The sequence below is a fragment of the Cygnus olor genome, chromosome 17, assembly GCF_009769625.2.
Source record: "Cygnus olor isolate bCygOlo1 chromosome 17, bCygOlo1.pri.v2, whole genome shotgun sequence".
In the NCBI taxonomy this organism is placed as follows: Eukaryota; Metazoa; Chordata; class Aves; order Anseriformes; family Anatidae; genus Cygnus; species Cygnus olor.
Genome location: NC_049185.1, coordinates 5,771,000 through 5,783,098, shown reverse-complemented (window position 1 = coordinate 5,783,098; position 12,099 = coordinate 5,771,000). Strand labels below are relative to the sequence as shown.

The following is a 12,099-nucleotide window of genomic DNA, read 5'->3' as shown; positions in this document are numbered from 1 at the left end:
CATCACAAGTTGCGTGTCACTGGTGGAAAAGCCTGACAGGAGCTCCACCTGTCCTAACCTCGAGCTATTCCAAAGCGCCCCTTTTTTCTCGTTTCCAGAGGGACGTTTGGGGCTGTGCCCCAGGCCTGGACCTGCTGCAGGGCAAGCTCTGGCGTTGATCCTGTGCAGAGGATGCTTTGGGGGACCCGGAGCAGCCTTTGGCGTGGGGTTCGTGTGGGCAGCAGGGGGCAGGAGCGAGCCGCCGAGCGGGCTGGGCCCTGTCCCCGGGCCCTGCAGGCCGCTCACCGCCCTCACGGGGCCGCCTGGCGGCAGGGCTGTGCCCGGGAGGCCTTGCTGGACAAATAAATCTCTTTAAGCTGTTGTGCGGGTTTAGGGATTCGAGCCTGCAGCTGCAGCACGGTTTTCCGCTGCCATCCCCTGAGCTGCTGCCCAGGATCCACCCCCGGCCCTGCAGCCCCCCCGGTGCCTGCGTGCCCTTATCCTTGTGGCAGCGCTCTGCGACCTTCTGGCCTCCTCAGGGCTGGTGGGATGGGGCTGGGAACACAAACTGGGCTCCATTCCTAAGGCTGTGTGGGGTCAAACCCCCTTTAGCTGGGGGAGGTAATCAAAAAACTGAGAACTGAGCTACACTCCCAGCGTGGCCCTGGAGAGCTGCTCTCGGGGCTGGGGAAGGAGCTGTGGATCCTTAGCGCGTGGTCCAGCCCTGGCCGAGGGGATGGTGATGTGGCTCCGGGCTGGGGGCTGAGCTCATGGAACTGCTCCGTTACTCAGCGAGCTGCGGGGCTTGGTGCCTGCTGAGAGGTCTGCGGGATGCGCCGGGCTGTGCCCGAGCTCTGCTGGTGGCTCGGTGGCCGCAGGATGTGCTCATCGCTGAACGCCGGCCAGCACACATGTCACTGCCGCCACCATGTCACTGCCGCCACCGTTCCACCGCTCACTATCCCCTGCCCGCAGAGTTTTGGGGTGACAGGAGGCGAGGTGTCATTCACTGCTGGTGCCGCAGGCAGACGTAGTGCTTGGCTCCGGGGTGCCAGGCGGCGCAGGGGGGCGATAGGGCTGCACGCAGCTGCTGCCCACACTGCCGCCTTTGTGCGGGTACCGGGCACTGCTGCGCTCCCTGCCCCGGCTCTTCGGCCATGCCAGCTTACTGCCAGGAGCAGAGCAAAGTCAGGAGCAGCCAGGGTATTCATTCTGCTCAGGCTCCATCTCCCTGCTGCTTTCCCACAACACTCCGTGTGCCCGTCCCTGGGCTGCCTGACCCACACAGCACTGCTCTGGGTGCTCCAGTCCTTGTCTTGCTGCTGTCCTGCTCACCCCAGGTCCCTGTGCCAGGCTAAGCGCAGGATTCACCTCTGGGAGCTGCTCTTGGCACTGCCGCGTGTGTTGGTGCAACGCTCGCTGACAGTGCCTGTGGCGGGGGTTCCCAGCAGGGTGGCACCGTGCCCACGTCTGATCGATGGCTGCAGCTTCAGAAACTATTTTTATTTTTCAGTCTATTTTTTTTTCCCTATAATGGCTCTCTCCCTTAATGCTGGTGCGCACGCATGCCAGAGGTAGCTCACCTCCTGCTGGCTCCGGTGCGGCAGGGAGATGGATGTGGTTTCCCTGTGAGGACAGCGCGGAGCTGCAGAGTTCAGCTGTGAGCCCCCTGCCACCATCGCAGCAGCAGCAGCAGACCGGGAAGCACAGAGCAGCTCCTGGAAGGTTTGATCTGGTTCCTATAGAAACTGCAGGCTGCTCCAGCCTGGTGCAGCGGGAGGGCACTGGGATGGGTGGGAGCAGGTACGGCCTCTTCTTGCGGGGCCGTCGTGGGACAGGGGGCTCGTCTCTGCTGGGTGCCAGCTGGGCATCTCCGCGTGGTGCTCCTGGCTATGTGTCCTCTGTGGTAGCATCTCTGCCCCTGCCTGCCTTGCCAAAAATAACCACCAGAGAAACTCCATGTCCCAGGAGTCTCCCGTGCCCTGGTGAATGCCCCAGGGTGGGAAATAGACTTGGGCCTGTTGGTGGGGTGGGTGCAGGGAGGGGAGCGGGCATGCAGGGTGGCCACCCCCTGCTGTGGGCATGGTGACATCCAGGGGCAGAGGGACATCGGGCGTGGCTGGGGCAGTGGCTCTGCCTGGGGAGGGGGACAAATGTGCCCCAAAGAGCCCCACGGAGGTGAGCCCAGTCCTTGGCGTTGTCCCTGCAGTAAGTGGCAGAGCTGAGCCGCAGCGCGTCCCTGGCCAAGCCGCCAGCAGGACGCTTGTTCCTGCGGCCCTTGTGTCGGTGCCGAGGTTTATTTATCCTGGCAGCACCACCGAGCTCTGAGCCAGGACGTGAGTACCTGCGAGAGATGAGGGATGAGCCCTGTGGCCTCCTTTTTCACTGCTGCCTGAAGAAAGCTGGGATATTTTAGGATAATGTGACAACACCACAATCCTGCACGTTCACTCCCCTTCCTACCTACCCTCTGCAGGAGAATAACTCTTTCGATGGGATGAGAGCTCCCCTGGGACATGGACCCCCCCCCCCCCCCCCATGGGCAACACCCCAAGGGGGCAGCATCTCAGGCAGGTCCTGGTGGCTTCCAGAGCCGTGCTGGGGGTAAAGGCTGTTGCACACTCCTTTGCACAAGTGTGTGTGCGTACAAGGAGTGGGGAGGGGATGGGGCAGCCCCAGTATTCTCTGAATACCAATGGTCCTGCAGGAACCTGTCCGTGGCCCTGTGCCGAGGTGGGGGCACAGTGGGATTGCTGCAAGCCCCTGCTTTAGGGATGGAGAGCATCCTTAAGGGGATGGGATGCCTGTGGCACCCCTGCCACCCCCTTGGCCCCCAGGAGGGGAGCAGGCCAGGCAGCTCGGTGCAGCCCCAGGGCTTTGGGAGGCTGCCGCTGCCCCGCTGCTCCTGGCTGCCCACGCGTGCCAGCCCGGGCAGGGCCTGGCGCTGTGCACAGGGGCTGGCTGGGGGCCGGGCGCTCCCTGCTCCCTCCTAGCAGGCGAGGAGTTAAAAACTCAGCCCTTGTGATGAATATTTAACAGCAGTGCTCAGGCTGGAGCTGAGGATTTCTCCCGGGCTGGCAGCGTTGCATCCCGCCCAAGCCCTGCCGCCCGCCTGGGCGCACTGCGGAGGAGGACGGGGCATCACGGCGGGGTGGCCGGCACGGCCCTGCTGCTGGCATGGGGCCTCAGGGGCTGGGGATAACTTTTGTGACTTTGCCTCTTGTCATCCGAGCGGCCGCGGGAGGTGAGATGCGCTGCCTGCCCGCTGCGCTGCTGGTGCCTGGGGTGGCCGGAGGGACGGGCGTGGGGCGCGGGTGCCAGAGGTTTGTTCCCCTTCCGCCTGTCGGGGAGCGGATATGGGTTGAGACTGCTCAGACTGGGGTCCTGGTCCTGCCCCATCCCCGCAGGACATCCCTGTCCCCGCTGTGCCATCGGACTTGGGGAGGTGTCGGCCCTGGCAGGAGGTGGTCGGGTGGGTGCCCTTGGGTGGGGTGGGCATTCAGGAACTCAGGATTTGGGCTGCAACCCAGGGAAAGTCTCTGTGGGTGAAACCTCCAAGCAGTTTGGGGCTGCTGTGCTGGGCTGGGGCATGCAGACACCCTGCTTTGGGGCAAGACTGGCAGCAGCAGGCACTCATCTGACTCCTGCCAGGGGATACTCGTGGTGGGGCAAGGGCAGCATGCTGCGGCTCTGAGGGTTCCCAAGGAGCTCAGCTCCCACTGGATGGGGAGGAAAGCCCAAGATCCCTGCCATGGGGACAGCCTGAGTCCAGCACCATCCCGCTCCCAACCCTCTGAGCCTCCTGTGCAGCGAGGATTTGGATGCGGGGCTGTGGGCCAGGGCTGTCAGCAGCACAGGTGGTGCAGGAAGGGCTCAGCGGGGGCCACTTGCATTGCCCATCCCCACGGGTGGCTGCGTGAAGGGCCGAGGCTGGGGGCTGCTCTGTGCCACTGCTCCCCCGGCCACAGCATCCGCACCCTGCAGCCGGTCCCTGGGGGCACGTGCAATGCCGGGGGGGGCCGTGCTCCCACGCAGGGATTTGGGGCCAGTCGGTGGGACTGCGATGGGAGCAAAGCCCACAGCCCTGGGAGCTCCATCTCCCTGGTGTTCCCGCTTCCCTGCCGCACCGAAGCTCGGCGTGGAGCAAGCTGTCCCCATGCCGCCTGCCTCTGAGCAGCTCCCGGCACTGACAGCAGCGCTGGTGGGAGGGAAACGGCTTCAGATGAGGATGCTCTGGGCGACGGGGCGAGCGTCGTCCCCGCGGCGTGGGTGCAGACCTGCCCACAGCCACCCCTGCGTGCTGCAGCCGCCTCCTGCTGCCCGACCAGCCGTGGGGGCACCGAGGGTGCCGCAGCCCCCTCCGGCTGCATCCCCCCTCGGGCCGGGGGTGCTGGGCAGGTCGGGGCTGCAGAGATGGGGCCCGGCCACCCCCAGGAGGTGACCCAAATTGCACAGAGCTGCCCAGGAAGGCAGAGAGGGGGTGAGCGTGCGGTAATGCCAACACCAAGTGGGGCTCAGGTGGCTGAGGGGGGTTTCTCTGCAACAAGAGGGGTTTGGGGTGCCCCCACGGCCCCCCTGACCCGTGCTCTCTCCCGCAGGGCAGTGGTGCTACGACTCGCAGGACCCCAAGTGCGGTGAGTGGGGACAGCCCCGGCACAAGGGCACGGCTCTGTTTCGGTGCCCTCCCTGCCTTGAGAGGCACCTGCCCTCGGTACGCCTAGGGGCACATTGTTTGGAAGCACACAAATAGCTTGTAAAAGGTTAATTAAGGCTCAAGGAGCATTTAATCAGCTGTTACAGCCCAGCTGCTTTATAGCCCTCGGGTGCACGTGCACCGTGCCCGGCCACCACAGCAGGTCAGCCGTGTCCAGGAGCGTGAGTGGCTGGGCTCTGCTTATTGCTGCCCCGCAGAGATTTGACTTCACAACAGTTCAACCAAACCGGGCAGCAGCCAGGGCTGGTTTTGGCTGAGGAGCGGGGCTGGCAGGGGGCAGCCAGGGCTGCACAAAGCCGGCCACATGCCCTGGCAGGGCTGTGGGGACTACCCCTTAATGAAGGCAGCGGGTAACGTGGAGCCTGCGGGGTGGGCAGCACGGGGTGGGGCTGCAGCTCCCCAGGTTTCCAGCCAAAAACCTCCTCAGAGTGATGAGAGAAGGGATGGAGACAGTGCAGGGACTGTGGGGCCAGCTGGGGACCTGGCCACCTTTGTCCTTGTGTCCCCCTGGGGGTGGCGATGGCTCATATGGCTGTGCCCCCCTGCAGGCCCCAGCCACTGGAAGGAGCTGAAGGCCACGTGCGGCGGCAGCAAGCAGTCCCCAGTTAACATCGACAGGCGCCGGCTGCAGAGGGACAGCGGCCTTGGGGACATCGTCTTTGAGGGCTACGACCAGGCCCCCCCGGGCAAGTGGACGCTGGTGAACAATGGGCACACGGGTGGGTGCTCTGCCCCCACGATGGGGCTCAGCCCCCATGCTGGTGCTGCAGCTCTCTGCTGTCCCCATGGGGCTGCCCTACTGCCACCAGCCCCGTCCCTATCCCATCCCTTGCAGTGATGCTGAGCCTGGAGGGTGAGCCGGCCTCCGAGCACATCGCCATCAGCGGCGGGGGCCTCCCCGGCCGGTACCGCGCGCTGCAGCTCCACTTCCACTGGGGCAGCCTGGCCGGGAATGGCTCCGAGCACACCCTGGACGGGCACCAGCTCCCCATGGAGGTAGGCAGGGAGCAGCCCCTGTACCCGCAGGGATCGTGCCTTGAGTTGGGGAAGGGAGGGAGGGCGGTTGTGAGCGCGGCTCCACCGAGCACCTTGGGATCCTTCTGGACAAACGAGCCTCTGCGCCTGTAAAATATTTATGATCTGTCAGAGTAGAGCAAAACTGACTCACTGTGGCTGGAGCAGATGCTCAAGCACACATGGGCTGTGCATCCCCTTTCCCCCTTTCCCACCTCTCCCCCTGGGCACGCTGCTTTCCCAGTGCCCGGCCCCTGGTGAGGTCAGGGCATGGTGGGGGCTCGGCTGGGTGCCCACGCTCAGCCCCTCTGTCTTTCCCCAGCTGCACATCGTCCACATCAACGTCAAGTACCGCACCCTGGGGGAGGCCAAGGGGCACCCGAGCGGGCTGGCCGTCCTGGGCTGCTTCTTCCAGGTAGGCTGGTGGTGGCTCATGGGGTTGGTGCCTGCCAGCACGCGTGGGTTTGAGCAGAGCACCCCTGTGGTCTGACCTGGGGGGAAAGTGTCCCTGGAGGACCTGTGTGTGTTCCCAAAGGCTCCTTGGGAAATGCCGGCTCTGGGAGATCCTCTGTCTGAGAGCCCCCCAGCATCATGCAAAGCAGGGGCCCTGCTGCAAACTCCTCCACCCCACCGCTGGGCTGTGGGACAGGCTCTGCCTGCCTGAGCTGCTCACTCTCGCCTTGCAGGTCTCTGAAGCCCCAAACCCCAACTACAACACCATCGTCAGCGGCCTGAGGAACATCTCCCACGCTGGTGAGGCATCCTCGTGCTCCTTCCCTGGGGCACGAGCAGGCGGGAGAGGCCTAGGGGTGGGCTGGGGGCAGTGGGCGGGTTGGAGGGCAGCGGATGGGGGTGCCCCCGCTGTCCCCTGTCCTGGCACAGGCTGAGTGCCCACATCTCACCACGCAGGGCAGTCTGTGGACCTGGCCTCCACCTTCCGCCTGGGCACGCTGCTGCCACATGCCAGCCGGCTCTCCAGGTACTACCGCTACCAGGGCTCCCTCACCACCCCTGACTGCAGCGAGGCCGTTGTCTGGACCATGTTCGAGGAGCCCGTGGACATTGGCTGGGCGCAGGTAGCGTGGTCGGCCCTGCTGTGGGGCTGGAGAGCCTCAGATGGCCAAAAGCTGTGCTGTGAGCATCCCAGTCCTTGTGCATTTCCTTACACCTGAACATGGGGGAGGTAAAGGGGCTGTCTGCTCCTGGGGCACCGGGCTGGGCTGTGGGGATGGGGGAGCTGAGGCGGGGTGGGTGGATGAATCGCTTGGCCCCGTGTTTGAGCCACGCGTGCCCCAGGGCTGGGACACCTAGCAGCACAGCTCCCAACCCCATGCCTCTCCCCCCGGCAGCTGCGGGCATTCGTGAACACCGTCTACTTCCCGGCCTCGGGCCCCATGCCCCTGAAGATGACCGACAACTTCCGCCCGCCACAGCCACTCCGCAGCCGCAAGGTCTTCGCCTCCAGGGACGCCACCTCGAGCCGCGGCTGCCCCTGCCACCTCCTGTCCCCCCTGCTCCTGCTGGCCCTGCTCAGCCCCCTCTCGCCATCCCCATAGGGTCCAGCATCCCCTGCCTGTCGCCTCCTAGCCCCCAGCATCATTGCACAGATTTGAGGCGACGTCTGATTCATGGGAAATGGGGAAAAATGGTTAAAAAAAAAAAGCACGTCAGGACAGCAGCTGGGCCAGGGTGCTGCAGCCCTGGCTGGTGTGGACGTGGGGCTCGGCTATAGGGTCTGTCGGGGCTGGAATAAAGGAGAGCTCCTGGCCCCATCGCTGCCTCCGGCTCCGTGTCCCTTCAGCAGTGACAGCGCTGGGTAAGTGGCATGGGGGGCAGCGGCGAGCTGGGGGTGGCAGGATGGGGCCAGGCTGGCTCTGTAATGGTGCACAGCTCTCCCGTGAGCCCCAGGGGCCAAATCCTGACCCAGCACGTGTCCCTGTGGTTGCTGTGTGTGCTGACGTGGCCACGTTGCCTTCCCCCGGGCCCTGTCATGGGGACGTGGCACATTTCAGCCCCACGGGGTGCAGCACGGGGAATTTGTGGCCCATTCCCAGGAGCTAATTTTAGGCCAGCAGAAACTGCTGCAGCTGTGCCTGTGCTGCCCGGCCCCGCGCCTCAGGGCAGAGCCACGCAGAGTGGTGGCCCATCGTTATGGTGCTGATGCTCCAGGCACTTCCAGCCTCTTCCAAAGTTATGGGAGTAAGAGCACAGGTCCTCGGCCAGCAGCAGAGGGGAGCTGCTTGGGCTTTTCTTCATTTCTGGGGGGAAAACGGTGCTGCAGCCCTGTGCGGAGCCAGCCAGGGCCAAGGTGTGGGTGCGCTGCAGATCCAGGGAGCCCAGGGGACCCCCAGCAGCCACAGAGCATTTGTGGACCCCACAGCCACTGCCTGAGCATGGATCCTTCAGGACAGCCCCTGGGAGAGGGCCCTGGCAGGGCTGATGGGAACCCCTGGTGAGAGGGAGCTTCCTGGGGGGCTGCAGCAGCCATGGGTGCAGGAGGGTGTCTGAACATCCCCCATGTGTGGGCCTTGGGCTCCCACTGAGGGCCGCAGATGGGAAGAGGCGTCTTGAGCAGGTGGCCTGGATGGTGTCTGGCAATGACCCCGTGCACTGACTGCAGACCAGAGCGAAGGCTGAGCCCAAGCTGGGTCTGGCCTGAGACCTTCATGGAGGAGCAGTTTGTTGGACCCCGGGGGTGCTGGTGCTGCACCGGCATGGTCTGGCTTGGTCACTGCAGCCAAGCTCCAGCTGTCACCACTCTGGAGCAGCGGCCATGCTCGGGGCCATGAGCACTGACCTGCCCTCAAGGGCTCCGTGAGTGCTGTGCAGGGGGGTGAGAGTGCGGCTGGGGCCGGGGCCAGCCAGCACACATGGGGCCACTCTTGTCCCCACGTGCCTGCCCCTGGCAAGCCACGGCCGGTGTGGAGGCTGCAGGCTGGTCCCTGCCACCTTGCCCCAGGGCTGTGTCCCCTGTGCCCTGCAGTGTCCCTGCACTTGGGGGCTTTGAACACACACGTGGGTGAGCCCAGGGGGAGGACGGGGCCAGGGGCAAGGCTGGGGCCTGTCCAGGAGCAGCGCAATAAGCCCATCATGTGTGGAAGGGGACGGCGGCGGCCCCAAGAAACTCTCAGGCACCGTGCAGTACCTTGGCACAGAGCGGCCCAGGGCCCAGCAGGAGCACTGGTGGTCTGTAGCTTGGGGGGACCAGTCTCTGTGGCCACAGTGGCACTGGGCGGCACTGGGGAGTGAGGCACAAAGCTGTCTGGCCATGTGAGCCCCCCTCACACACACACACACACACAATTTCACTGTGTCCATGGCTCAGCCTCAGTGTTCAACACGGCTGCAGGATGGGCACTTTCATGGCTCAGTTTTAGAATCACCGCATGGTTTGGGTGGGAAGGGACCTTAATGCCCACCTTCCCCAGCCCCCTGCCATGGGCTCGCCGCCTCCCACCGCACGAGGTGTCCCAAAGGCCCGTCCAGCCTGGCCTTGGTCTCTTCAGGGATGGGGCAGCCACAGCTTCTCTGGGCAGCCTGTTGGAAAGCCTCACCACCCTTGGAGCAAACAATTTCTTCCTGATATCTAACCTAAACCTACTGTCTTTTAATTTAAGTCCATTACCCCTTGTCTTATCACTGCACTTTGCAGCATTTGGAGCATTTGAGGTGTTTCTATGAACTGCTGCACTGACGTGCCCCCCATGTCCTGCAGTGAAAGTCTACTCTGAGTCCAGAGCCTGCTCTGGAGTTGGGGGGCAGAAGATATTCACCCCCCATTTTCCCAAACCCCAGCCACCATCACTGGGGTGCTGCCTGGAAACCCCCTCTCTGAGCCATTGCCAAAATGGGGCCAAAAATCAGCTTCTCCTGCTCCTGGCCCTGCTGGCTGCCATGCCAGGCAGCGGCACTCTCGGTGCCACGTGCTGGAAAGTTTGTGCCGAGGAAGCCGAGCGTGCCGTGGCCGCAGCTATTCCTGGCCACCAGCTGGTGTTTGGCCAAAGTGGACGTATGTTTTCGGCCGGGATGCAATTTTTAGCAAGACTAAGTGCTGCCCCTGAGCCCCGTGGCTGTGGTCAGCACATCTGGCCCAGGGGGAGCACGGGCCCAGCTGTGGGGCTGGTGAAGTGCAGCTGCACATACATGCGATGGCCGGCACACGGTGCCCTTCCAAAAATGCCTAAAAACATGGCAGAAACACTCAAAAACTGATACTTGCCCCATGAAGGCTGCAGAGGGATGGGGAAAGGCCGTCTCTCTGTCTGGGGATGGGGTGTGCTCAGAGCACGGTGGCTGCTGCCAGGGGCAGCGCTGTCTGAGGTGCAGGATCCGGCCCCGGGGTGCACACCACGTCTCCATCACCTCCTGTGAGCCCCCCCCATGCCACAGCTCTGGCACTGGCAGGCTGTCAAAGCAGGGAGAAAAATCAGCATTTGGCTTAAAAACTTCCCCAAACGGCTCAGTGAAACAAGCACCTTGCTCGTGCTTGAGGGCCTGGGACAGGGACACAGCGGCTGGTGGAGCACATCACTGTACACATTGCCCACCCTCTGGGCCCGGCCCTGCTCCTGCCTCCCCGCTGCCACCTCCCCAGCCACAGCACCGTGCCTGCTCCCGATGTTTCCCAACAGCGAGCTACAAACCTGCTCATGGGAGTCTTAAACAGGGATGAAGCTCAACTCACGTTCATTTTTCAGACAAGCTGTTTTCAAGACATCAAGAGATGGCTTCGATGGCGCACCTGCATCAGGAAACACGGCTTTTTACAGTAAATGCCGACAGAAAACAAGTGTTTGCTTCCTTTCCAGAGCAGGTGCATAGCTCTGTTGGGAGTTTTACTTTATTAACACGCTAAACTTGAAATGACAAATATTTTTAAGCAGCTCAGAGGTGTTTATTTTTGAGTTGGCTCAGCTTGTTTATGACCTGGACAAGCCATGCAGTTTCTATTTGTTGCTATTTACCTCCGCGCGGGCTGCGTGCGTGGCTCCAGAAAAAACCCATCCCACCGGCAGGGCTGCTCGGGCTGCCCAGCTGCGCAGCGGGCGGTTGCTGTTTTGCCACTGCCATGCAAATTTTCTCTTCTCTGCGAGCGGGCGATTTCGGTCAGGTGGTACTTGCAGCTGAGCCCGCCTGAAGCATTTATTAATTTCATTTAATTCCCCTTTAATCGTGGTGCGATGGGAGCTGCGCTCTCTGAGCTGCCCGCAGCCAGGGCTCTGCTGCAGGGGGAACATTCCTAATGTATTTTATTTCACACATTCTGGGAAATCTGCTCCGTATTTTGGGAATCTTGAATCTGCCACGCGCATTTCATGGCAGGTTGCAGTGGTGTGGACAAGCTCAGCCATGACGCTGCCTGGAGGCAGGCAGGAATTAATGGTTTAATTCCGTCCATCATTAAGGATTTGGGGTGACCTGGTGGTGGAGAGGGAACAGGGGGCCCAGCATGGGCAGGGGGTGGCACATGGAGACAAGGCCATGGGCAGAGCAGTGCGGGGCCAGCCTGGTCCCAGCCCCGCGTGTGGGGGGTTGGCGGTGCCGCATCCTGGGGGCGCGCTGTGCTTGGTGGGGCAGGGTGTGCAAATGTGTGTGCACATGTGTGTGCACATGTGTGTGTACATGTGCTGCAGCCAGGTCACCCCATGCCATGCACCATGCTGGGCACCCGCCCTGGCATGGTACCGCCGTACCCAAGCAGCAGCCAAGCTCGACCCAGCCCAGGCTGGCTCAGCCCGGACCGAGGCGCGCGGCACGGCAGCTGCTTGGCGCGGCACTCGCTCTGCTTCACACGTCAGCGCTTGCTGGAGACCGTTTCACTTCCTTTTTTCTGCCAGCTTGGGCCCCCCAGCTCAAGTTTTGATTGGAGATCGGGGAGTAAATTTAGCTCGGGGATGCCCCGACCCCGCACAGCTGCACGGTGGGGCTGGTGGAGCCAGGGGGGCACGGGCCCTGTGCACCCCTGCAGCTGGAGACCCCCCGCAGCTGGAGACACTGCCCCACACCTTCCTGAAAAAGCTGGGGGGGGCTGGGCAGCCTCCAGGGCCTTGCACTCACCCTGCACCCCAAGCCGAGCTGCCCCTCTGCCCACTCCCACCGGCCAGCGGGGGCTATTCTGAGCGCCCGGCTCTTGCTTTCGAGTTTCAGCCCTGCTGCCTCCAGGAAACCCAGCTATTTGCGTGGCTCACAGCTGCTGAGACAGGGCTGGGGATGCCCCCACCCTGCTGTGCCCCAGCCCCGCTGCTGCTGCATGGCAGGAGCTGCTGCCACGTCGCCCCGACCCGCCGAGCCCCCGCGGGCTGGTGGGGATGCCCGGGCTCACCGGCAGTGAGATTTGGGGTGATGGGTGGGAAATGAGAGCACGCCCTGGCTGGTTGGGGGCACAGATGTGG

The 12,099-nt window shown here is 63.4% G+C and overlaps 1 protein-coding gene across 3 annotated transcripts; it reads left to right on the top strand.

The window, feature by feature from the left end:
- Window positions 1–3,041: 3,041 nt before the first annotated feature.
- On the top strand, window positions 3,042–10,682 carry LOC121079505 (carbonic anhydrase 15-like). Of its 3 annotated transcripts, XR_005825047.1 has the most exons (9): window positions 3,042–3,223; window positions 4,578–4,613; window positions 5,242–5,412; window positions 5,529–5,689; window positions 6,030–6,122; window positions 6,394–6,460; window positions 6,617–6,783; window positions 7,057–7,523; window positions 10,405–10,682. XR_005825047.1 is itself a non-coding variant. In XM_040576887.1 (8 exons), exons 1-8 carry the CDS (start codon window positions 3,157–3,159, stop codon window positions 7,261–7,263), a joined length of 969 nt encoding a protein of 322 aa, XP_040432821.1. In that variant the 5' UTR covers window positions 3,042–3,156; the 3' UTR covers window positions 7,264–9,154. The 3 variants fall into 3 exon arrangements, 2 of the variants coding, with proteins under 2 accessions (XP_040432821.1, XP_040432822.1); XM_040576887.1 differs by lacking the exon at window positions 10,405–10,682 and having other exon boundaries at window positions 7,057–9,154; XM_040576888.1 differs by lacking the exons at window positions 3,042–3,223; window positions 4,578–4,613; window positions 10,405–10,682 and adding an exon at window positions 4,623–5,043 and having other exon boundaries at window positions 7,057–9,154.
- Window positions 10,683–12,099: the final 1,417 nt, after the last annotated feature.

Bases quoted from the DNA above. Each gene is read 5' to 3' on its own strand.
- LOC121079505 (XM_040576887.1), top strand. From the start codon at position 3,157: ATGGGGCCTCAGGGGCTGGGGATAACTTTTGTGACTTTGCCTCTTGTC. The intron at 3,224-4,577 runs GTGAGATGCGCT...TCTCTCCCGCAG, and splicing joins CATCCGAGCGGCCGCGGGAG to GGCAGTGGTGCTACGACTCG. The intron at 5,413-5,528 runs GTGGGTGCTCTG...CATCCCTTGCAG, and splicing joins GGTGAACAATGGGCACACGG to TGATGCTGAGCCTGGAGGGT.